The sequence below is a fragment of the Oncorhynchus masou genome, chromosome 18 (genome assembly GCF_036934945.1).
Source record: "Oncorhynchus masou masou isolate Uvic2021 chromosome 18, UVic_Omas_1.1, whole genome shotgun sequence".
NCBI classification, from domain to species: domain Eukaryota; kingdom Metazoa; phylum Chordata; class Actinopteri; order Salmoniformes; family Salmonidae; genus Oncorhynchus; species Oncorhynchus masou.
In genome coordinates, this window is record NC_088229.1 from 72,089,979 (window position 1) to 72,115,260 (window position 25,282).

General features: G+C 43.4%; 1 protein-coding gene and 1 pseudogene across 1 annotated transcript; one reads left to right on the forward strand and one right to left on the reverse strand.

The window, feature by feature from the left end:
- Nucleotides 1–768: 768 nt before the first annotated feature.
- LOC135505232 (adenosine kinase-like) lies at nucleotides 769–7,939 on the forward strand. The gene is made up of 2 exons (XM_064924415.1): nucleotides 769–1,023; nucleotides 5,487–7,939. The coding sequence occupies exon 2, from the start codon at nucleotides 5,514–5,516 to the stop codon at nucleotides 6,681–6,683; it is 1,170 nt and encodes a 389-aa protein (XP_064780487.1). The 5' UTR covers nucleotides 769–1,023; nucleotides 5,487–5,513; the 3' UTR covers nucleotides 6,684–7,939.
- Nucleotides 7,940–9,788: 1,849 nt separating this feature from the next.
- Nucleotides 9,789–17,227, reverse strand: LOC135505235 (CDGSH iron-sulfur domain-containing protein 1-like; annotated as a pseudogene).
- Between the last annotated feature and the right edge of the window lie 8,055 nt (nucleotides 17,228–25,282).

The window sequence follows — 25,282 nt, forward strand, 5'->3', positions numbered from 1 at the left end:
TGTGGTAGTGGGTGGTGTCTGTGACCCTGGGTGGTGTCTGTGACCCTGGGTGGTGTCTGTGGTACTGGGTGGTGTCTGTGACCCTGGGTGGTGTCTGTGGTACTGGGTGGTGTCTGTGGTACTGGGTGGTGTCTGTGGTAGTGGGTGGTGTCTGTGACCCTGGGTGGTGTCTGTGGTACTGGGTGGTGTCTGTGGTACTGGGTGGTGTCTGTGGTAATGGGTGGTGTCTGTGACCCTGGGTGGTGTCTGTGGTACTGGGTGGTGTCTGTGGTACTGGGTGGTGTCTGTGGTAGTGGGTGGTGTCTGTGACCCTGGGTGATGTCTGTGGTACTGGGTGGTGTCTGTGGTAGTGGGTGGTGTCTGTGGTACTGGGTGGTGTCTGTAGTACTGCGTGATGTCTATGACCCTGGGTGGTGTCTGTGATTGTGGGTGGTGTCTATGACCCTGGGTGGTGTCTGTGGTAGTGGGTGGTGTCTGTGGTACTGGGAGGCTGGTGAAAAATTGGGGAATGCAAAAATAAATAGTCTACTTCAAATCTTCACATGTTAATTTTGTAAATTATGTTAATTATGTTGTGGTGCTCACAATGTGGCCTTCAAACTGATTTTCCAAGCCTTATATGACCCCCCCCCCCCACCTCACTCATCATCCCTTTGTTTCCTCTACCTGTAGATGTGTGCCAAGTGGCCCCCAATTAACTTGTGTAATGTGTATGATTCAGCGACCTTCAACCTGGGTAATATAGCAAGAAAAGCATAACGGCTAGCAAGTCGGCCCATTTACTAGTATTGACCCTGCAAAAACCAAACTACATGCCTTAGTAATCACTCGCCACTATCATCCTGGTTATCATCTATGCTTTTGAAGCATGTGAGCCAACGTCAACAGAGTTGTTGCATAGGTAGAAGAGGGTTGTCTCCCTGTTTCAGAAAGGTGGTATAAAAGACAAGAGCACACATTCTCATCCTTCAGTAGACTCGTCATTCATTCTACTGACGCTATAGCTCAGGAATAGAACTAGTGGTGAGTACCAATCAACTTTATCGTTGTTCATGATAGAAATATAATTTATGCCTTGTGTGAAGGTGTTTGTTCTTAAGTACAGATGCAGATATGCTGGTATGTTTGATTAAAGTGTTAAATAATCAAAATGACAAATTGATTTCCTTACCTTGTAAGTAGTCTATGAACGAGGTATGACAGCAACCCATGTTCTGGTTTACCTAGCCACTGTTTGCAAATGCAAACTTTTTATGCATTGTTCACACTTCACCTCCTCACCTGGGATTTGAACTAACAACCTCTTGGTTGAAGGAAATCGAAACGTGTATTCTTCCATATATAGAGACAACCTTTCTTTTAAGAAAATCAACTATATATGCATTGAGCTTGTCTGATGCTTTAAGCTCACTGTTTGATAAAATAAGACACACATTAGTTCAGACGGAGCCAGAGATCTAGTTAACCAGAAGAAGAAAAAACGTAATCTGTCTCGGCAATCTCCGCCCGCTTCCACTGGCTTTCTCAGATTCTGCCATTACACTCCTAAAGTTGCAGGTAATAGATTAAAGGGCGAGTCGGCCTGCCAATTGATCTCACCATTTCTACTGATCTTCGTGCCAGGTTATGGTTTTCACATGCACATTTCCGTGGAAAAGTTTAATTTAATTTATAATAAGGTCTTTGTATCTCAAAATCATTGAATGATATGATACAAACCTAAAAAGTAACTTCTATTGCAATTTCCAACGATATGAAAATAGCCCATAAAGCCAACAAATAAAAACATTGCAGCCTGCAGGTAGAAAATATCCTGATAAAAATAAATAATCTAATCATTTACCAGACACTCTTGTCTAGAGCAATTTACAGTAGTGACGGCATACATTTGTATACTTTTTTCATACTGGTCCCCCATGGGAATTGAACCCACAACCCTGGTGCCATGCTCTACCAACTAAGCTACACAATTGGTAGCGCATGTCCTATCTGCAACAAACTTTTAAAAATGTGTCAACTATTAACTTGGCTCTGCCTGAAGCTCCGAGCAACATTGTGTAAAATATTCTGGGCCTTCAGAGTTTCCTGAGCCAGTGAGCTCTGGACAGACACAGCTGTAGGCAATTTGCACAAGGGATAAGAAGAAATCAGATAGGCCTATTTTATGACGTTTCCACAGTATGGCATTGTTCCCTTTCACGCTGAGTGGTTATTGAAAGGGAGAGAGCTGGAAAAGATTTTTCAAATACATTTAGAACTACAGTAATTCCTCAATGTATTTAAAAACAGACTTTGTTTGCTTGCTCTTTGAAGTGAAGAAAACAGTACTTTGAGAAGCTCCACAGCTCATTAGTGGTGGTGCATTAAGCCAATCAGAAATACTATCAGATCTCCAAATGGGCACATTTACATGCCAGGTAGCCTTATAGGTCTACTTCTATGTGTAATCAGGTGCGAGTCCTTACTCAACGTTGACAGGAGCGTTCCAAACAGAAGACAATGACTAAACTGACAAAACTTGTAAATGGAATGAAATACACAAAACCTGTTTCTCACAAGTATACAGTTGAAGTCGGAAGTTTACAGTGCCTTGCGAAAGTATTCGTCCCACTTGAACTTTGCGACCTTTTGCCACATTTCAGGCTTCAAACATAAAGATATAAAACTGTATTTTTTTGTGAAGAATCAACAACAGGTGGGACACAATCATGAAGTGGAACGACATTTATTGGATATTTCAAACTTTTTTAACAAATCAAAAACTGAAAAATTGGGCGCAATCCAAGCGCGGGCCGCGCCGGAGATGCCCAACTCGGAGAGGGTGGAGAGGAGGATCTGATGGTTCACAGTATCGAAGGCAGCCGATAGGTCTAGAAGGATGAGAGCAGAGGAGAGAGAGTTAGCTTTAGCAGTGCGGAGCGCCTCCGTGATACAGAGAAGAGCAGTCTCAGTTGAATGACTAGTCTTGAAACCTGACTGATTTGGATCAAGAAGGTCATTCTGAGAGGGATAGCGGGAGAGCTGGCCAAGGACGGCACGTTCAAGAGTTTTGGAGAGAAAAGAAAGAAGGGATACTGGTCTGTAGTTGTTGACATCGGAGGGATCGAGTGTAGGTTTTTTCAGAAGGGGTACAGTTCATTCACATACACTTAGGTTGGAGTTATTAAAACTCGTTTTTCAACCACTCCATAAATTTCTTGTTAACAAACTATAGTTTTGGCAAGTCGGTTAGGACATCTACTTTGTGCATGGCACAAGTAATTTTTCCAACAATTGTTTACAGACAGATTATTTCACTTATGATTCACTGTATCACAATTCCAGTAGGTCAGAAGTTTACATACACTAAGTTGACTGTGCCTTTAAACAGCTTGGGAAATTCCAGAAATTATGTCATGGCTTTAGAAGCTTCTGATAGGCTAATTGATATCATTTGAGTCAATTGGAGGTGTACCTGTGGATGTATTTCAAGGCCTACCGTCAAACTAAGTGCCTCTTTGCTTGACATCATGGGAAAATCAAAAGAAATCAGCCCGAAAAAACTGTAGACATCCACAAGTCTGGTTCATCCTTGGGAGCAATTTCCAAACGCCTGAAGGTACCACGTTCATCTGTACAAACTATAGTATGCATGGGACCACGCAGGGACCACGCAACCTCACACCGCTCAGGAAGGAGACGCGCTCTGTCTCCTAGAGGTGAACAAACTTTTTTGCAAAAAGTGCAAATCAATCCCAGAACAACAGAAAAGGACCTTGTGAAGATGCTGGAGGAAACAGGTACAAAAGTATCTATATCCACAGTAAAACGAGTCCTATATCGACATAACCTGAAAAGCCGCTCAGCAAGGAAGAAGCCACTGCTCCTAAACCACCATAAAAAATCCAGACTACAGTTTGCAACTGCACATGGGGACAAAGATCGTACTTTTTGGAGAAATGTCCTCTGGTCTGATGATGAAACAAAAATAGAACTGTTTGGTCATAATGACCATCGTTATGTTTGGGGGGAAAAGGGGGAGGCTTGCAAGCCGAAGAACACCATCCCAACCATGAAGCACAAGGGTGGCAGCATCATGTTGTGGGGGTGTTTGCTGCAGGAGGGACTAGTCCACTTCACAAAATAGATGGCATCATGAGAAGGAAAATTATGCGGATATATTGGAGCAACATCTCAAGACTGCCTAGACTGCGGTCACTACCCCTGTTACATACCAAATGATGATGACAAGAAAGACTATTAGGCAATGACCGAAGGACTCTGCACAGTTCATTCAGGGAAATATGAGTGGATTCAGAAGTACAAATGGGTCTCTAAAATTGATAGAGAAAAGACAGTGGATGACATGAAAGAAAAGTACCAGAATGCTGCAAAGGATAAGATGTAATTGAAAAAAAATCAAATTACATTTTATTTGTCAAATTAATACAACAGGTGAAATGCTTACAGTGAAATGCTTTCTTACAAGCCATTAACCAACAAAACTTTAAGAAGTGAAGAAAAATGTTTATAGTAAAAAAAAAAAATAAAAAAAAAAATTAAACAGCAGCAGTTAAATAACAATAGCAATATGTACAAGTAGGTAGATTTGAAGTGACTATGCATAGTAGCTGCAGCATAAAAGAGGGACCTGGGTAGCCCTTTGATTGGCTGTTCAGGAGTCTTATGGCTTGGGGGTAGAAGCAGTTAATCACAAATCTAGAAGAGGAGTATGAAGATCTGTAGGATGTAGTACCGACTCTTATTGAGGAATCTGAAAAGTATTTCTATCGCTTTGAAGCCCAACCCACTCTCCAATGCAGAAGACATCGATCTGCTCATCGAAGGTGTGTGAACAGAGGCCAAACCAGGCTTCTGGCTCGTACTGAAGGTGAGAGGACAGAGGCCAAACCAGGCTTCTGGCTCGTACTCGGTCACTGGAAAATATAAAGAGGCAAGCAAGAATCATTTCAAAAGGTGGCCAACGGAGAAATCCTCTTACCAGGAGAGAGAAAGATATAAACAGAAAAACAAGAGAGAATGGAAATAAAGGAATCAAAAGAATAAGAACAGAGTGCTCACACATGTAGATATTGATTGTGTTGTGTGTGTTTAGTCCGTATTGGATGGCGCCGGTAAAGTAGAGTGTTTTTAGGATTACAAAAGGCAGTCCAGTCGAAGATCATTTACAACACAGGGTCATTACAGAGATTGATCCCCCTCCAAAACAACTAAAAAAAGTTGATAAATTACTTTGCTGGAAAATTATAAATAATTTAAATAGGGTTGAATACAAAAAGGGGAGAGTATGAGAACTTTTACACTGAAAAAAGTATGAAATTCCTTTGGCTGTTAAATAATGCCTGTAATATTTTGCATTTGGGTACAAGAGATGTGGAATCTATTCACAGATCATGTGTGGCTTTCTATATGCTCTGAGATAATGTTCTACAACATATACATAATAATAATGTTAAAATCTTTTGATATCCCTATCTTTACTCAAGGAGGTTGCAGTGTGCTCCTTCAGAACCATGTCGTCAGGCGAACCCAGAGACAAGAAAATTAAGAAAACCCCAGAGAGGAACACTCCCAAGAGGAACACTCACAAGAGGAACACTCCCAAGAGGATCACTCCCAAGAGGAAAATTCCACCGAGGAAAACCCTGACCAAACTCAGCCCTAATTCTCTGTTCGGGATGGGGAACCCCCTTCTGGACATCTCAGCTGTTGTGGACCAGGACTTCCTGGAGAAGTACGGTTTGAAGGCAAACGACCAGATTCTGGCGGAGGACAAGCACAAAGCATTGTTTGAAGAGATTTTCAAGTTTAAAGTAGAGTATCATGCCGGAGGATCTACTCAGAACTCTATAAAGGTCGCCCAGTGGATGATCCAGGAGCCCCACATGGTGTGTACATTCTTCGGCTGTATCGGGAAGGACAAGTTTGGGGAGATTTTGAAGCAGAAGGCAGTGGAGGTCCACGTGGACGCCCGCTACTATGAGCAGACAGAAGAGCCTACAGGCACCTGCGCCGTGTGCATCACCGGGGACAACAGGTCTATGGTGGCTAATCTCGCAGCCGCTAACTATTATAAGAAGGACGAACATCTGGACTTGAAGGAGAACTGGAAACTGGTGGAGAAAGCCAAGGTCTTTTATATCGCCGGCTTCTTCCTGACGGTGTCTCTGGAGTCCATCCTGAAAGTAGCCAAACACGCATCTGAGAACAACAAGCTGTTCACTCTGAACCTCTCCGCTCCCTTCATCTGCCAGTACTTCAAAGATGCCCTCATGGAGGTCATGCCCTACGTAGACGTGCTGTTCGGCAATGAGACGGAGGCCGCCACGTTTTCAAAAGAGCAAGGCTTTGAGACAGAGGACATTAAGGAGATTGCTAAGAAGGCCCAGACTCTGCCCAGAGTCAACAAGAAGAGGCCGAGAATCGTCGTCTTTACTCAGGGGAAGGACGAAACCATCATGACCAAAGGAGGTGACAAGCTGGAAACGTTCAAAGTTCTGCAGATTGAGCAGAAGGACATTGTGGACACTAATGGAGCCGGAGATGCCTTTGTAGGAGGATTCCTGTCAGAGTTGGTCCAGGATAAGACATTGGAACAGTGTGTGAAAGCAGGACACTACGCTGCCAACGTCACCATCAGACAAACAGGGTGCACCTTCCCTCACAAACCAGACTTCCACTGATGACCTTTAACCTCTGACCCCTAAGCGATCCACCCTGACCCTCATCATCCCAACTAACCGAACCAGGGCCCCCCCCCGTCCCTTTTTTTATAATCATCCATCCATGCTTTCATCCAATCCAATCCATCCATCCATTCATGCTTTCATCCCTCCTTCACTTGACTTTCTGCAACCAGACTTCTGTGCCTGTTCTTCTTGTCCTTCACTAGGTGGCTTGGGCCACACCCAATCTGTTTATACTGACGTTCTACTGCCTCCATTAGTGACTCGGCTCAAGTCAACTGCCGTTTGTAGACTCAGTCAGCCTGATGGCACTTACTTAATGCTTCCTGATTCACAGTTAAAGAGATGCTATAAAGGCTTTGTATCGTTTCAGACTGTAGTTTTCAAAACGGGTCCCTGAAAATTGTGCACAATTGTGTACAACGTCACCCATTTCGTGTGATATGTTACGTCTTGAATTTTCATTCTGCAATTCATATGGTACGTTACGAATTTGTAAGTGTTTAAGATCCCGTTTAATCTCTTCAACTGTACTAAAGCCTCTCAGTTAGGTGTCATGTTTACGCACATAGCAGGTTGCTGTTGGAAACAGACCGTTGTCCGGTCTTCTCCATGGGGACCGAGCCAAAGCCAAGTTAGTGAGTCAGGTTAGGGAACGGGTTAGGGACACGGTTAAGGTTGGTTAGGGATGGGTGGAATACTGTCATTTGACAGAGGAGGTTTCTGTTGAGAAGGTGGAAGATAATGTCTAGTGAAGCAGCTCGATGTAGATAGTAGAGACCGAATGCCACTGTTTTTATATGAATATCAAATAATTTCCCGGGTAACAAATACGTACCTTACTAGCTCGGTTTCCATCCCAATTGGTGGCAGATTTTCATGTGAATATTCTGCAGCATAAAGACAATATGATCACTTCCCCACCAGAATGACTTGTTGAGGACAAAAATCAGTGCGTGATGACATAGGACCAGGGTTGGGAAACACTGCACTTCAGTACCAGACCTGTCTACTGTTGGGGTACTGGAGGACTGGACCTGTCTACTGTTGGGGTACTGGAGGACTGGACCTGTCTACTGTTGGGGCTACTGGAGGACTGGACCTGTCTACTGTTGGGGCTACTGGAGGACTGGACCTGTCTACTGTTGGGGCTACTGGAGGACTGGTCCTGTCTACTGTTGGGGCTACTGGAGGACTGGACCTGTCTACTGTTGGGGCTACTGGAGGACTGGTCCTGTCTACTGTTGGGGCTACTGGAGCTGGACCTGTCTACTGGGGGGTACTGGACTGGACCTGTCTACTGTCTACTGGAGGACTGGTTGTCTACTGGGGTACTGGAGGACTGGACCTGTCTACTGTTGGGGGTACTGGAGGACTGGACCTGTCTACTGTTGGGGGTACTGGAGGACTGGACCTGTCTACTGTTGGGGTAATGGTGGACTGGACCTGTCTACTGTTGGGGGTACTGGTGGACTGGTCCTGTCTACTGTTGACCTGGACCTGTCTACTGTTGGGGGTACTGGTGGACTGGACCTGTCTACTGTTGGGGGTACTGGAGGACTGGACCTGTCTAATGTTGGGGGTACTGGTGGACTGGACCTGTCTACTGTTGGGGTACTGGAGGACTGGACCTGTCTACTGTTGGGGGTACTGGAGGTACCAGTCCTCCAGTACCCCCAACAGTAAACAGGACCCGTCCTCCAGTATGATATGATGTCGAACGAAAAAATTATCTGTCGCCATTTATAAAATTGTACCAAAACAGCTGTCGCGATGTTCTTTTATACGGTATGACTTTATTCGCAGAAAAACTGCAGAAAAAAAAAACTGCAGATGGATTGAATTTCTCAAGCAAAAATGTTGCTAAGATTGTCTAGGAGTGGTCCGAATGGAGAGGGGGAAACTGAAAACTAGCTGTTATTGGCAGAGAGGTTTAGAACTCTCTTATTGGTCTATTAACAAATTTACAGAATGGTTGGTGATGTCACCATGGAAATAAATGACCCTGTCAACTGAGTCAGAAATTCACCCCCCCCCCCCCCAATTCACACTTTTTCAATAGAAATACAGAAAAACAATGCTTAAACCACATCAGCAGACCACGTTTGAGGTCTGGGCAAAGAATCTAAGGCATTTTGATTTTTGAGTGTCGTTACCCTTTAATTCAAGTTTGAAGTTGTACTAGTCATATGTACGGGATATGCATGGTATACATTGTCCAGCGAAATGCTTACTTACAGGTTCCGTGTCGACAACGCAACGACGTTGTGACTTTTGGCTAATTGATATCTCAAGATCATCTACTGATGAATTACTCAAATAATTAATTGATCTGATTTAGGTAGCCTAATGGTTAGAGCTTTGGGCCAGTAACCGAAAGGTTGCTAGATCGAATCCCCGAGCTGACAAGGTAAAACAGTCGTTCCCCGGTAGGCGGTCATTGTAAATAAGAATGTGTTCTTAACTGGACTTGCCTAGTTAAATAAAAGGTTAAATAAAAAATTAAAAAATATTTGGTTATCTTATCTAAATTAATCTAAGAGGGGCACCATTAAGGGTTGGATATAGAGACCCTTGAAGTAACTCCATCTGTAGTTATCATTAACTATATTTCAACTTGCACCAACTGTAAAAAAAATAATAAAAAATGTAATAAAAAGACAGTGTTCAGATTTACCCATGCAATCGCAAACACACACACACAAATAGACACATTTAAAAGTGAATCAATAAGGTTTCAAATCATAGGTCCAAAGAAATTGTTTGCTGTCCTTGGTTTTCAAAGTGGTCGTCAGGGCAAGACTCCACTTTCACATCTATTTCCATTGTAATGACAGTAGGCTACCAAGGCATTCCTAATAAAGTGTAGCACATTAGAATGAATTTGATCCAGGACTGCATCCCCTTATGCCTACACATCAGCCAGAGACGAAGTTCTTCATGAGCACACCTTTCGGGGAGAGGAAATATACTACATGTTCACACTTCACATTCCTTCCATTAAATCCCTGTGATTGATTTTGATTTGCAAGGTTCAATCTAATACATTACTTTGGGTGTGAACTGGCTCACAGCATTTGGAAATAACACACTGTCTCGCACTAGAGGAACATCGATATGTTTTTATTTTTTATTATTGATAAATATGTGATGGATTTGGATGGAATCACATAGTGGAAATCAGAGGTCACAGACAGTAGACACGACCTACACATTCTTAGCCCCCCCCCCCCATCCCGGGTGCACATTTACTTTTTTTGCCCTGGCAATACACAACTTATAAAAAATAATCTTAAACTTGATTGTTAAATTCATTATTTGATTCTGCTGTGCAATGCTAGGGCAAAAACCTAAATGTGTGCTCCTTGGGTGTGAATGAATAAGCAGCTTGGCAGAAGTGCTGCATGAAAAGTTCAGATCCAGCTAGATACTAAACGTGTTTAGTACAGGGCAGTGATCAATAGGGTAAACCGTAGCAAAACCTTTTTAAAAAACAAACAAAGAAAAAACGAGTATTTATCATGTTCCAAGTCGGCTACCTCCTAGTTTCACTACATTCCACAAATGTTTCTTGCCTACTGAACACAACCCAGGAATCCAATTGGGTATGTAGTATAGAACAAGTTTAGACTTGTTGCTTCCCCGTTAACAAACTTAGGGCAACAAAGCAATCCTTCCCGATGATTCATCTCCAACTAAGAAACCCGCAGGACCTTTATCTCCCAAAATCCATTGAAAATTGACACCATTTACACAATTTGATGTCACAAGTTGAATCAAAACAAACCTCACCGTTTCCTCGACAACGCTTCAGTAGAACCAGACGTTTTCCCTAACCACATGACCTGACCATGGAAAAACTCTGGGCCCTAGTTATGTTTTTATGGACTATAACTATGTAAAGTACCTAGTCATGCTTTCTAATAAAAAGGTCCAGAGATATCCCTGATCAGGTCCCGTGGTTAGGAAAAACTCCCCGAGTATCAACCATAGAGAATGATAGAGGACTCTGGTATCCCAAAAGCCTGTTTTAGCATGGGCAGCGCAATTGAGGACTCTCACCATTTTGAAGTAGTCGACTTCCTATGGATTAAGGCGGGATCACATGATTCCATCCAAGTCATGAGGAAGAGTCAGCCAATCAATTATACTCAGGAGTAAACACTCTATCACTGCAGAAGGCAGTACAATCACCAACCTGGGTTTAAACAACCCACTCCAGGTGGCAGTATACACCCTTTCAGTTTGTTTACCAACTCATAGAAGTAGTAGAAGAAGAGAATTAACTACTTCAAAATGGAGGTGGCCTCAATGGCGCTGCCCATGTGTTCACAGACACCCCACTGGGACGGATACAACGTTGTGATGTCTTTACATCTCTGTGGTGTCAAAACTAAAAAATTGGAGGGCAGACATTGATCAAACATACAAGCAAGTCTTTGCATTCTGAAAATCACTTAACGTACAGAGACCAAAGCTCAATTAAATAAATACAACCAGCCCTGCACTTTATTTTACAGTACTTCCACAGCCCCTGTTTCCTCGATAATCACACTGAAATTATCTACCATCATTCTAGATAATATTACAAGTAATTTCAACAATATTTCTTAACTGTTTGGTCCTGTGATAAGTGTTGCTTCGATCAATCAATAAATTACAGCCAAAAAAAGTGATTATTTGGTTATTAACACAGAGTGTTACCGTTCAATTTTGGAGTAAATACCAAGTGTACACGTGTCGAGTCAACCTCTACCATCCTTTCTGTAGTGAAGAGCACTTGTTGGCGTCCGTATGTTAGCAGCGGCAGTCATGGGAATCAAATGGATGGATGGATGATTGATTGTTCAGGCCTCCTTTCTCTTCATGATGAGGGGACCGACGTTATCCCCCGTCTCCTCGTTATGCTTAGCATGAGCGCCGTCGCAGTAGGGAAACTAGGGCCAGAAAAGTTGTTAGAATACAGTAAATACAGCTTACAATTCCAAGTAATAACATTGCCTTAATAGCCTACAGTCTGTTTTAGTTGGCCGATTCCTCACAACCACATCTTTCCATGCCGTGTCTATGCATTTCTAGTGGTTGAGACATGACTCATGTATAGGAGCCAAGTCTCAATACTTCTCTCTGATTCTTTCCATCAAACGGAAATCATACAAAGAGTATCGGATCGACAGCAAGTATCAGATCGACAGCGAGTATCAGAGTATCGGATCGACAGCAAGTATCAAATCGACAGCGAGTATCAGAGTATCAGATCGACAGCGAGTATCTTAGTATCAGATCGACAGCGAGTATCTTAGTATCGGATCGACAGCAAGTATCAGATCGACAGCGAGTATCAGATCGACAGCGAGTATCAGTATCGGATCGAGTATCAGAGATCGACAGCGAATATCTTAGTATCAGTAGCAGATCAGAGTAGCAGATCGACAGACAGCGAATATCTTAGTATCAGATCGACAGCGAGTATCAGAGTAGCAGATCGACAGCGAATATCTTAGTATCAGATCGACAGCGAGTATCTTAGTATCAGATCGACAGCGAGTATCATAGTATCGGATCGACAGCGAGTATCAGATCGACAGCGAGTATCAGAGTATCGGATCGACAGCGAGTATCAGATCGACAGCGAGTATCAGATCGACAGCGAGTATCAGAGTAGCAGATCGACAGCGAGTATCAGATCGACAGCGAGTATCAGAGTAGCAGATCGACAGCGAGTATCAGATCGACAGCGAGTATCAGATCGACAGCGAGTATCAGATCGACATCAAGTATCAGAGTATCAGATCGACAGCGAGTATCAGATCGACAGCGAGTATCAGAGTAGCAGATCAACAGCAAGTATCAGAGTAGCAGATCGACAGCGAGTATCAGAGTAGCAGATCGACAGCAAGTATCAGATGGACAGCAAGTATCAGATCGACATCAAGTATGAGTATCAGATCGACAGCAAGTCTCAGAATATCAGATCGACAGCGAGTATCAGAGTATCAGATCGACAGCGAGTCTCAGAATATCAGATCGACAGCGAGTATCAGAATATCAGATCGACAGCGAGTATCAGAGTATCAGATCGACAGCGAGTATCAGATCGACAGCGAGTCTCAGAATATCAGATCGACAGCGAGTATCAGAGTATCAGATCGACAGCGAGTATCAGAGTATCAGATCGACAGCAAGTATCAGATCGTATCAGATCAGATCGAGCGAGTATCAGAGTATCAGATCGACAGCAAGTATCAGAGTATCAGATCGACAGCGAGTATCAGAGTATCAGATCGACAGCGAGTATCAGAGTATCAGATCGACAGCAAGTATCAGAGTATCAGATCGACAGCGAGTATCAGAGTATCAGATCGACAGCGAGTATCAGAGTATCAGATCGACAGCGAGTATCAGAGTATCAGATCGACAGCGAGTATCAGATCGACAGCGAGTATCAGAGTATCAGATCGACAGCGAGTATCAGAATATCAGATCGACAGCGAGTATCAGAGTATCAGATCGACAGCGAGTATCAGAGTATCAGATCGACAGCGAGCACTACCTTCTTGGACCTCCAACACCTGCAGTATACCGCCTTGTCCCGAGATCTTCGATGTCAAAAGCATGCACCACTTTGGGGTCGTCTTTCTGCAGGTCCAGGTTGACCTTGGGCTTGACCCCTGACCCCTTGGAGAGGTACTGGAAGAGGAGGATGCCCGCAGCTGTAGCTCCTGCAGTCACACCGATGGCTGCCACCAATTCAGCTGTAAAACAAAAAACAGATACTTAAGACAGGCTGCTTTGCGTGATGTTTTGGTGTCTCTACCTTCGTGCCCTTTGTGCTGTTGTCTGTGACCAATAATGTTTGTACCATGTTTTGTGTTGCTACCATGTTGTTCTGCTGCCATGTTGTGTTACTACCGTGTTGTTGTCATGTGTTGCTGCCATGCTGTGTTGTTGTCTTAGCTCTCTATTTTTGTAGTGATGTGTTGTGTTGACTCTCCTGATGTGTGTTTTGTCCTACATTTTTATTTCTGATCCCAGCCCCCGTCCCGCAGGAGGCCTTCTGGTTGGCCGTCATTGTAAATAATAATTTGTTCTTAACCGACTTGCCTAGTTAAATAAATGTAAAAAAAAATACTTAAGACTATGATCCAGTATCTAGTTCAGGTAGGGCTCCAACCACACTTTAATAAGAACAATACATTCTAATGTATTGCATTGCCTCTGTAAAGAATCCATACCTTGCCGTTGTCACATTTTGTTGCTTTAACGTTGATACATTTAATGGAATGGGATGGTGGCTGCTTTCCAGAAGATACCCACCCTTCCGTTACGCTTGTTTACACTGAGATGCACGGGAGGTCAGAATGCAATCATTAGGACACCGTGGAGCCGGTGCGAGATAGGGGGGTCAAAGAACACCTCAATGCAGGGATGGAACATGCCATTGTACTCCACATTTTATCTTTATCCACACTGATACATCGAGAAGATTGTTTTCCTGGAAAACTGCCCTTTTCATCCTCATGCTAGTTACCAGTTTCCACCGCAGCCATTTTGGAATGGCAGGGTCAGCCAATCAGCTCCTTTGTTCAACGCATTGTGCCATTCCATAATGGTTGCTGTGGCTACTGGTATTTATATTTTATATCTTCCCAATTTCGTGACACTCAATTGGTAGTTACAGTCTTGTCCCATTGCAGCAACCCCCGTACGGACACGGGAGAGGCGAATGTCGAGAGACATGCGTCCTCGGAAACACGACCCTGCCTAGCCGCACTGCTTCTTGACACACTGCTCGCTTAACTCGGAAGCCAGCTGTTAGAGCTCGATGGGACAAGGACATCCCCGGCCGGTCAAACCCTCCCCTAACCCGGACGACGCTGGGCCAATTGTGCGCCGCCTCATGGGTCCCCCGGTCACGGCCGGCTGCGACACAGGCTGGGATCAAACCTGGGTCTGTAGTGACGTCTCAAGCACCGCGATGCAGTGTCTTAGACCGCTGCGCCACTCGGGAGGCAGGCTCCTGGTATTATTGACAATAGTATTTCAATCTGAAGGAGGTATGGTTTGAAGTGACTGAAATGCACGTGAAAAGGTATTGGGAAGTTCAGAAGATGATGTGGTAAGATCTTCTGTGTAGAAATATTTCCCCCCAGTCTGATTTATTGCCTGGTCTTGTCCACTCAGTTCTAATGGGTTGTCGGCATAGTAGAGTGTGTACGTATGTGTTCCTGAGAGTCTTACCTTTCAGTAAAGGGGTCATAATATTTTGTAGCATAAACCATTCAAAAGAGACACATTCGTTGGAAGAAAACAGAAAACCGCTCTGTTTATTACAACCGCATATATAAGCTACAGGATACCGGCATAAGCCCGGTTCTATGAACCGTGCACACATTTTCTCTCGCGACCCCATTTCAAATCAAGTCACGACCCCTAGTTTGGGAATCCCTGCCTTACAGAGAAATACTTTTCTCGGCCTCATATATGAACCCTTTTTCTATAACGTTATCGAGCGAAATTAAGAAGGAATGTTGACGTGACCTGTAGCGACATCATTTTCCATCAATGGATGTCGATTTAACTGTAATCATTTTTGCGCATAACTATAAATACATCCGACAGGAGACTTTTAGTGATGAGTTTGTGTCTCAGGACAGAGGATCTCCTGAGATCGCCTACAATAGTACTGGCAAGATGTTAACTAAACTGAAAAATGTATCAAAATGACAGACTCATTCATTCAACCTGAATAGCAAGGCGATTTCAAGGTAAGAAGTGCTTTTATTGCCTAATAGCCTATAAATTAATGGTGGTATAGGCTACTGATGATGGGGTCTTAATTTCAATCACTGAAGGAATCAAATATGAATCATATGAACTGAATAAACTTGTCAACAACAACCAGTGTTTGGGTTTTTACTTTAGCCTAACCTGACTGACCTGTTTCTGTCAATCTAATGCAACCATTCAAACAGCTGTTCGGCAAATTGCAGTAGAGGCGAGCTGTGACCATGATCACAATTGATAATTTCCAAATGAATTAACTAAACTTGGGCATTAATAATCGCATAATAACAGAAGGGTACAACAGCAAATCAATAAACTGAAGTTATAGGCTATTTATTAAATCCTTTGCCAGCTCCAGATTTTTTTATTTTTTATATTTCACCTTTATTTAACCAGGTAGGCTAGTTGAGAACAAGTTCTCATTTGCAACTGCGACCTGGCCAAGATAAAGCATAGCAGTGTGAACAGACAACACAGAGTTACACATGGAGTAAACAATTAACAAGTCAATAACACAGTAGAAAAAAAGGGGAGTCTATATACATTGTGTGCAAAAGGCATGAGGAGGTAGGCGAATAATTACAATTTTGCAGATTAACACTGGAGTGATAAATTATCAGATGGTCATGTACAGGTAGAGATACTGGTGTGCAAAAGAGCAGAAAAGTAAATAAATAAAAACAGTGTGGGGATGAGGTAGGTGAAAATGGGTGGGCTATTTACCAATAGACTATGTACAGCTGCAGCGGTCGGTTAGCTGCTCAGATAGCACATGTTTGAAGTTGGTGAGGGAGATAAAAGTCTCCAACTAGGTAGGATACACAAGTGCCAAAAATCGATTGCAATGAATGACTCTGTGATTTCGCCATTCTAAAATATTTATTTTATCAAATGCAGGCTATTGTAGCATAGAATGGCATCGAAATTAATGTGATGGCCAGATGCAAATGTATCAATGCCCTTATTTAATGTCCGTTTCATTGTGAATTTTTCCCCATAATAGAAGCACAAAACAGTGTTTCATAACTTCCACTTCAAACATCCAATCGCGCAGCTCTCGATAATTAACAACAGAGCCAAACCCTTAATAACTCGCTTGATACGGTTTCCCATAAACAAAGTCGAAATAAAATAATAATTTAGTTAAAACCACCTCTTCCGAGCGAGTTCACCTAAAGTCAATTTAATAAACAGTTTTCCCAGGTCGTTTTGTCGCAGTTATTTCTTGACACGCATCATAATAATTTATTTTATGGGAAAGGGGTTTTGTGAACTCTTTAGTAACTGCCTGACTGAGCAAAAAAAACAGGAGGCAACAAGTCAAGGTCGCAGTCTTACAAAATGACAGGCAAGCAAACTATTATGCCATCGTACTAAACTTTTACAGATTACATTAACCAATGTCATATACTAGCTCCATTTTTTATTTTAATATTGCTAAATAACAACAGTTTTCGTAGCTAAGTACGTAAAGTTAGCTAGCTATAGCTGTCAAACTAGCTTCAACTTGTTTGCTAGTTAGCATGGCATATTTACCTTTCGACAGGGAAACGTTGTTGGAACTCATGGTTTGTAACTATACGATTGATCCAAGGCAGTTTAGTGGAGAAGGTGTAGCAAACTATCGGTATGGCTCAAATCCTGCGTAGTAATTGGCACATATTTTAGATTAATTAGAAAATGTGAACACGCAGCTAACCATACTAGCGTTATGGCAGCAGCATTAGTGTCCCAGCAGCAACATTAAGATTACCGGATTTCCGATTTTGCCTTCAAAATAAAAGTCTGTGGTAAAACGCTATGTGTATATGAGCCGAAATCAATCATTTTTACAGCTTGAAGATTATTCAAAAGTATAACTTTTTGGACGACATGGGTCCATGACTGGCGAAAACCAAACACTGCACTCCATAGTAAGAACCTGACAATGGTGAAGCATGGTGGTGGTAGCACGATGGTTTGTGGATGCTTTGCTGCCTCAGGACCTGGACAACTTGCCTTAATAGAAGGAACCGTGAATTCTGCTCTGTATCAGAATTCTACAGGAGAATGTCGGGCCATCCGTCAGGGAGCTGAAGCTGAAGTGCAGTTGGGACATGCAGCAAGACAATGATCCAAAACACACAATTAGGACTACATGAACATTTTTAAAAAGCAACACATTTGAAGTTTTGGAATGGCCTAGTAAAATTCCAGACCTAAATCCCAATTAAGATGTTGTGGCAGAATTCGAAACGAGTCGTTCATTATATGTTTCCTATAATCACACTATAAAGAATAATGTTATCATATTCACAGGAGGCACGACACACCTATTTGTGTACACCGAGTCACAATCCATATTTTCAGTTTGCATTTGGTAAACTGGGACAGCAGCTTACATCAACTGGGACACCATTATTATAGTCCTAATTGTATTCCAATGGCAATTCAATACACCTTTGTGTGATTAGGAAACATCGGAGGATTTCAGAAGTGCATCATGTGTTGGGCCAGTATGTGTGTTGGGCCAGTATGTGTGTTGGGCCAGTATGTGTGTTGGGCCAGTATGTGTTGGGCTAGTATGTGTGTTGGGCCATCATGTGTTGGGCCAGTATGTGTGTTGGGCCATCATGTGTTGGGCCAGTATGTGTGTTGGGCCATCATGTGTTGGGCTAGTATGTGTGTTGGGCCATCATGTGTTGGGCCAGTATGTGTGTTGGGCCATCATGTGTTGGGCCAGTATGTGTGTTGGGCCATCATGTGTTGGGCCAGTATGTGTGTTGGGCCATCATGTGTGTTGGGCCAGTATGTGTGTTGGGCCATCATGTGTTGGGCCAGTATGTGTGTTGGGCCATCATGTGTGTTAGGCCATCATGTGTTGGGCCAGTATGTGTGTTAGGCCATCATGTGTTGGGCCAGTATGTGTGTTGGGCCATCATATGTTGGGCTAGTATGTGTGTTAGGCCATCATGTGTTGGGCCAGTATGTGTGTTAGGCCATCATGTGTTGGGCCAGTATGTGTGTTGGGCCATCATGTGTTGGGCTAGTATGTGTGTTAGGCCATCATGTGTTGGGCCAGTGTGTGTGTTAGGCCATCATGTGTTGGGCCAGTATGTGTGTTGGGCTAGTATGTGTATTGGGCCAGTATGTGTGTTGGGCCATCATGTGTTGGGCTAGTATGTGTGTTGGGCCAGTGTGTGTTGGGCCATCATGTGTTGGGCTAGTATGTGTGTTGGGCCAGTGTGTGTTGGGCCATCATGTGTTGGGCTAGTATGTGTGTTAGGCCATCATGTGTTGGGCCAGTATGTGTGTTGGGCCATCATGTGTTGGGCCAGTATGTGTGTTGGGCCATCATGTGTTGGGCCAGTATGTGTGTTGGGCCATCATGTGTTGGGCCAGTATGTGTGTTGGGCCATCATGTGTGTTGGGCCAGTATGTGTGTTGGGCCATCATGTGTTGGGCCAGTATGTGTGTTGGGCCATCATGTGTTGGGCCAGTATGTGTGTTGGGCCATCATGTGTGTTAGGCCATCATGTGTTGGGCCAGTATGTGTGTTAGGCCATCATGTGTTGGGCCAGTATGTGTGTTGGGCCATCATGTGTTGGGCTAGTATGTGTGTTAGGCCATCATGTGTTGGGCCAGTATGTGTGTTGGGCCATCATGTGTTGGGCTAGTATGTGTGTTAGGCCATCATGTGTTGGGCTAGTATGTGTGTTAGGCCATCATGTGTTGGGCCAGTATGTGTGTTGGGCCATATGTGTTGGGCCAGTATGTGTGTTGGGGCTAGTATGTGTATTGGGCCAGTATGTGTGTTGGGCCATCATGTGTTGGGCTAGTATGTGTGTTAGGCCATCATGTGTTGGGCCAGTATGTGTGTTGGGCCATCATGTGTTGGGCCAGTATGTGTGTTAGGCCATCATGTGTTGGGCCAGTATGTGTGTTGGGCCATCATGTGTTGGGCCAGTATGTGTGTTGGGCCATCATGTGTTGGGCCAGTATGTGTGTTGGGCCATCATGTGTTGGGCCAGTATGTGTGTTGGGCCATCATGTGTGTTATGTGTGTATGTGTGTTAGGCCATCATGTGTTGGGCCAGTATGTGTGTTGGGCCATCATGTGTTGGGCCATCATGTGTTGGGCCAGTATGTGTGTTAGGCCATCATGTGTTGGGCCAGTATGTGTGTTGGGCCATCATGTGTTGGGCTAGTATGTGTCATGTGTTGGGCCATCCATCATGTGTTGGGCCAGTATGTGTGTTAGGCCATCATGTGTTGGGCCAGTATGTGTGTTGGGCCATCATGTGTTGGGCTAGTATGTATGTGTGTTGGGCCATCATGTGTTGGGCCAGTGTGTGTGTTAGGGCCATCATGTGTTGGGCTAGTATGTGTCATGTGTTGGGCCATATGTGTTGGGCCATGTGTGTTGGGCCAGTATGTGTGTTGGGCCATCATGTGTTGGGCTAGTATGTGTGTTGGGCCATCATGTGTTGTATGTGTGTTGGGCCATCATGTGTTGGGCCAGTATGTGTGTTGGGCCATCATGTGTTGGGCCAGTATGTGTGTTGGGCCATCATGTGTTGGGCCAGTATGTGTGTTGGGCCATCATGTGTTGGGCCATCATGTGTTGGGCCAGTATGTGTGTTAGGCCATCATGTGTTGGGCCAGTATGTGTGTTGGGCCATATGTGTTGGGCTAGTATGTTAGGCCATCATGTGTTGGGCCAGTATGTGTGTTGGGCCATCATGTGTTGGGCTAGTATGTGTGTTAGGCCATCATGTGTTGGGCCCATCATGTGTTGGGCCAGTATGTGTTAGGCCATCATGTGTTGGGCCAGTATGTGTATTGGGCCAGTGTGTGTTGCCATCATGTGTTGGGCCAGTATGTGTGTTAGGCCATCATGTGTTGGGCCAGTATGTGTGTTGGGCTTATGTGTATTGGGCCAGTATGTGTGTTGGGCCATCATGTGTTGGGCTAGTATGTGTGTTGGGCCAGTGTGTGTTGGGCCATCATGTGTTGGGCTAGTATGTGTGTTAGGCCATCATGTGTTGGGCTAGTATGTGTGTTAGGCCATCATGTGTTGGGCCAGTATGTGTGTTGGGCTAGTATGTGTATTGGGCCAGTGTGTGTTGGGCCATCATGTGTTGGGCTAGTATGTGTGTTAGGCCATCATGTGTTGGGCCAGTATGTGTGTTGGGCTAGTATGTGTTGGGCTAGTATGTGTATTGGGCCAGTATGTGTGTTGGGCCATCATGTGTTGGGCTAGTATGTGTGTTAGGCCATCATGTGTTGGGCTAGTATGTGTGTTGGGCCAGTATGTGTGTTGGGCTAGTATGTGTGTTGGGCCAGTATGTGTTGGGCCATCATGTGTTGGGCTAGTATGTGTGTTGGGCCATCATGTGTTGGGCTAGTATGTGTGTTGGGCCATCATGTGTTGGGCTAGTATGTGTGTTGGGCCAGTATGTGTGTTGGGCTAGTATGTGTGTTGGGCAAGTATGTGTGTTGGGCTAGTATGTGTGTTGGGCTAGTATGTGTGTTGGGCCATCATGTGTTGGGCTAGTATGTGTGTTGGGCCAGTATGTGTGTTGGGCCAGTATGTGTGTTGGGCCAGTATGTGTGTTGGGCCATCATGTGTTGGGCTAGTATGTGTGTTGGGCCAGTATGTGTGTTGGGCTAGTATGTGTGTTGGGCCATCATGTGTTGGGCTAGTATGTGTGTTGGGCCATCATGTGTTGGGCTAGTATGTGTGTTGGGCCATCATGTGTTGGGCTAGTATGTGTGTTGGGCCATCATGTGTTGGGCTAGTATGTGTGTTGGGCCATCATGTGTGTTGGGCCAGTATGTGTGTTGGGCTAGTATGTGTGTTGGGCCAGTATGTGTGTTGGGCCAGTATGTGTGTTGGGCCAGTATGCGTGTTGGGCCAGTATGCGTGTTGGGCCAGTATGTGTGTTGGGCCATCATGTGTTGGGCTAGTATGTGTGTTCGGCCATCATGTGTTGGGCCATCATGTGTTGGGGCTAGTATGTTGGATAGAGTCACAATCCATATTTTCAGTTTGCATTTGGTAAACTGGGCCAACACACACACCCAGAAGACAGAAATGCACTCATAACAGTACTACAAGAACCAAGAGCCCTGCGTAAACTATTCAGAAATAAACTCACCAGGATTAAGCTGTCCAGTTTGTGATGTCCCACTCTTTCTGAATTCACTTGTACAAAATCATGAAACGAGATTTCCTCAAAATGAACATACTTCTCGAACACCACAAAACAAAAATGTAGAAATACTGAAGCAAGAAACTATATATTTTTTGATACTCTGAGAAATGTTATGCTTATAGGTAGCAACAAACACCTATTATCTCCACAAATGTTTTCCCATCTGAACAAACCCCCCTCTCCCTGAGAGCATCAGGAATCACACAAAAAAACTCCCTGACAGCATCAAGAATCACAACCCCCCTCTCCCTGACAGCATCAAGAATCACCAATTGACACATCTCTATAGCTGTACAATTTTATTCCTTTCAGAAACAAAATGTCAATTTCAGTACGCACACATTGCACACACAATATTTTGTGTTCCTTTTCTTGTAATTTTTCTTAAGCAAGAGAGTTAAGCACTAAGCCTGCATTTACACAGGCAGCCCAATTCTGATCATTTTCCACTAAATTGGTCTTTCGACCAATTAGATCAGAATTTTGGGCAAAAGATCAGAATTGGGCTGCCTGTATAAACACAGCCTTACACACCGTAAATAACCATCAGGTTAGACATTTCGTTAGCAGAGATTGCTGGTGGATATATTTGTAGGTCTCCGTGTACATTCAGATCGATGATAGAAGGTCCATCCTCTAAAACCTTCCAGAATAAAAGTATTGTTTTATGTCAAATTCAGCAGGACTCAAGCGGAAGAATCTCACTCAAGATAAAAAAAAAACGGATTCTCAGAGCAGATGTTGCATAATTCTTAACAATACAAAATAGCTTTGAACAACCACTTACTCATTTGGGTTATTGGCAGAGTTTGCAGCATTGCTAGGAAATTATTCCCGAAGAGATCAACACCGAAGCTACTGCATAGCATGTTCTCTGTTATCAGAGATCAGACTCCTGCTCATTAACACTGTAATGAGAGGGTAAGGGAAAACGAAGACTTCTGCTTTAATGCCAATCACTCAATTAGCGCTTTAGTGTGGGCTTAAAGTGGGTGCATGAAGTAATTGCTGTCCTTGTGCTGTGGCAAGCAAAATCACTGTACAAACAGAGGTCTTACGTAACACAGTTTTGATGGCTCAAAATCATGATACGCAAACACAGTGTGTAAACACTGAGGAAGAGGAGCTTCGTAAATTGAGCCAGACTTTACATACTAAAACATTGACTTGAAGGGCTGTCACGTAGTCACAATGCTTCAATGCTAGACGTGTAGGTGGTCTTCAGGTGTGGCTAATACAATGGATATAACATATGAACCACTGCAAAAGGAGAAATACTTTAGATTTAAACTAGACTCAACAATTTCCACTGGCCAGGAAATTAGAACTTTGGAAGCAAAGAGAAACGTCATTTCGTAATACTGCCTTCTCACAGCACAGGGACTTCAGTCACTGACATTGTTTAGAGCACGTGTCAAACTCATTCCATGGCGGGCCGAGTGTCTGCGGGGTTTTCCCCTCCTCCCTCGTACTTGATTGATGAATGAAGGTCTCTAATTAGTAATGAACTTCCCTCACCTGGGTTGTCTAGGTCTTAGTTTAAAAAAAAGGAAAAACCAGAAGACCCTAGGCCCTCCGTGGAATGAGTTTGACACCCTTGGTTTAGAGACTTGAGGAGTTTCATCATTATCAGTAGTTGTGATACACACATGTACAATTGGGAAATGCTTTTCAAAAATGTATTTTTAAAAGTTATTGGGGGTAATAAATAACAAAATGGTAATTCAAGACTAGTACCAGGGGCTAATTAATGTAAGGTCTAATCCAATCATAAGAACACACATGCAAAGTTTGGGAACAGGGCGTACTTGGAATATCTCTCAGAGCAGACTGGCTATAGAACAACAAATACATACAAGCACAAAAATCAAATGTAAAAAATAAAAAATTGTGGGGGGGGGGGGGGTTGTGTTTTTTTTTTTTTTTTTTTTTAAAGAAGCCTGAATGCCCCTGCTGATGAATGAAATGTACTGACCTGGCTGAACGCCATGTGGCAGCTGGCTGCAGTGGCGCTCTGATGTTAAAATAGGCCTAACTGGAGCCTTCACAAACAGCCACACTGATGCGTAAGCACTTAATATGAACCCCCCCCCCCAAAAAAAAATGAAGAAAATGTATGGCACACATGTACACTGAACAAAGATATAAAATCAACAAATTTCAAACATTTTACTGAGCTACAGTTCATATAAGGAAAATCAGTCAATTGAAATAAAATCATTAGGCCTTAATCTATGGATTTCGCAATGACTGGGAGTACAGATTTGAATATGTTGGTCTTTAAAAAGTAAAAGAAAAAAGTAGGGGCATGGATCAGAAAATCTGGTGTGATCACCGAATGTTGTGAAAAGTTGTTGGATATTGCCGGGAACTGGAACACACTGTCATACGTCGATCCAGGGCATCCCAAACATGATCAATGGGTGACATGTCTGGTGAGTATGCAGGCCATGGAAGAACTGGGACATTTTCAGCTTCCAGGAATTGTGTACAGATCCTTGCGACATTGGACAGTGCATTATCATGCTGAAACATGACGTGATGGAGGCGGATAAATGGCACGACAATGGGCTTCAGGATCTCGTCACTGTATCTCTGTGCATTCAAATTTTCCATTGATAAAAATGAAAATGTATTTGTTGTCTGGAGCTTATGCCTGCCCATGCCATAACTCCACCGTTCACAACGTTGACATCAGTGAACTCATTGCCCACACTACGTCATACATGTGGTCTTGGGTTGAGAGGCCAAATTCTCTACAACGACGTTGGAGGCAGCTTATGGTAGAGAAATTAAACATTAAATTATCTGGAAACAGCTCTGGTGGACAGTCTTACAGTCAGCATACCAATTGCCAGCTCCCTCAAAATGTGAGACATCTGTGGCATTGTGTTGTGCGACAAAACTGCATATTTTAGAGTGGCGGTTTATTGTGCCCAGCACAAGGTGCACCTGTGTAATGATCATGGTGTTTGATCAGCTTCTTGATATGCCACATCTGTCAGGTGGATGAATTATCTTGGCAAAAGGAGAAATGCTCACTAACAGGGATGTTAACACATTTGTTCACAAAATTTGAGAGAAATAATCATTTTGTGCTTACGGAAAATTTCTAGGATCTTTTATTTCAGCTCATGAAATAAATTAAATTAGCTCAACACTAATTATTATTATATATTTTTTTATTTATTTAACCTTTATTTAACTAGGCATGTCAGTTAAGGACAAATTCTTACATACAATGACAGCCTACACTGGCCAAACCCAGAAAACGCTGGGCCAATTGTGATACAGCCTGGATGTTGCGTTTTATATATTTTTGTTCAGTTTATTTCCACTAAAAACAACGCAAAGGCAACACATAGGGTTGAGTTGAGAAGAGGATGGCACTGAGTAGACAGTAAGTGAACTGCTACCCGATTTAACAACAGAGTGGCACCTGACAGGATGAAGCAACGAACCAACATGGAGCGAAGGAACGACAGAACATTGTGTGATGTCATAATGCCAAAGGTTGAGACATTGGATGCAACAGTACTATTCTAACAAAGCAATTTAGAAGAAGTTGATGTATGAAATATATAAATGTGTTTCTTTTGAATACTTGGCGCT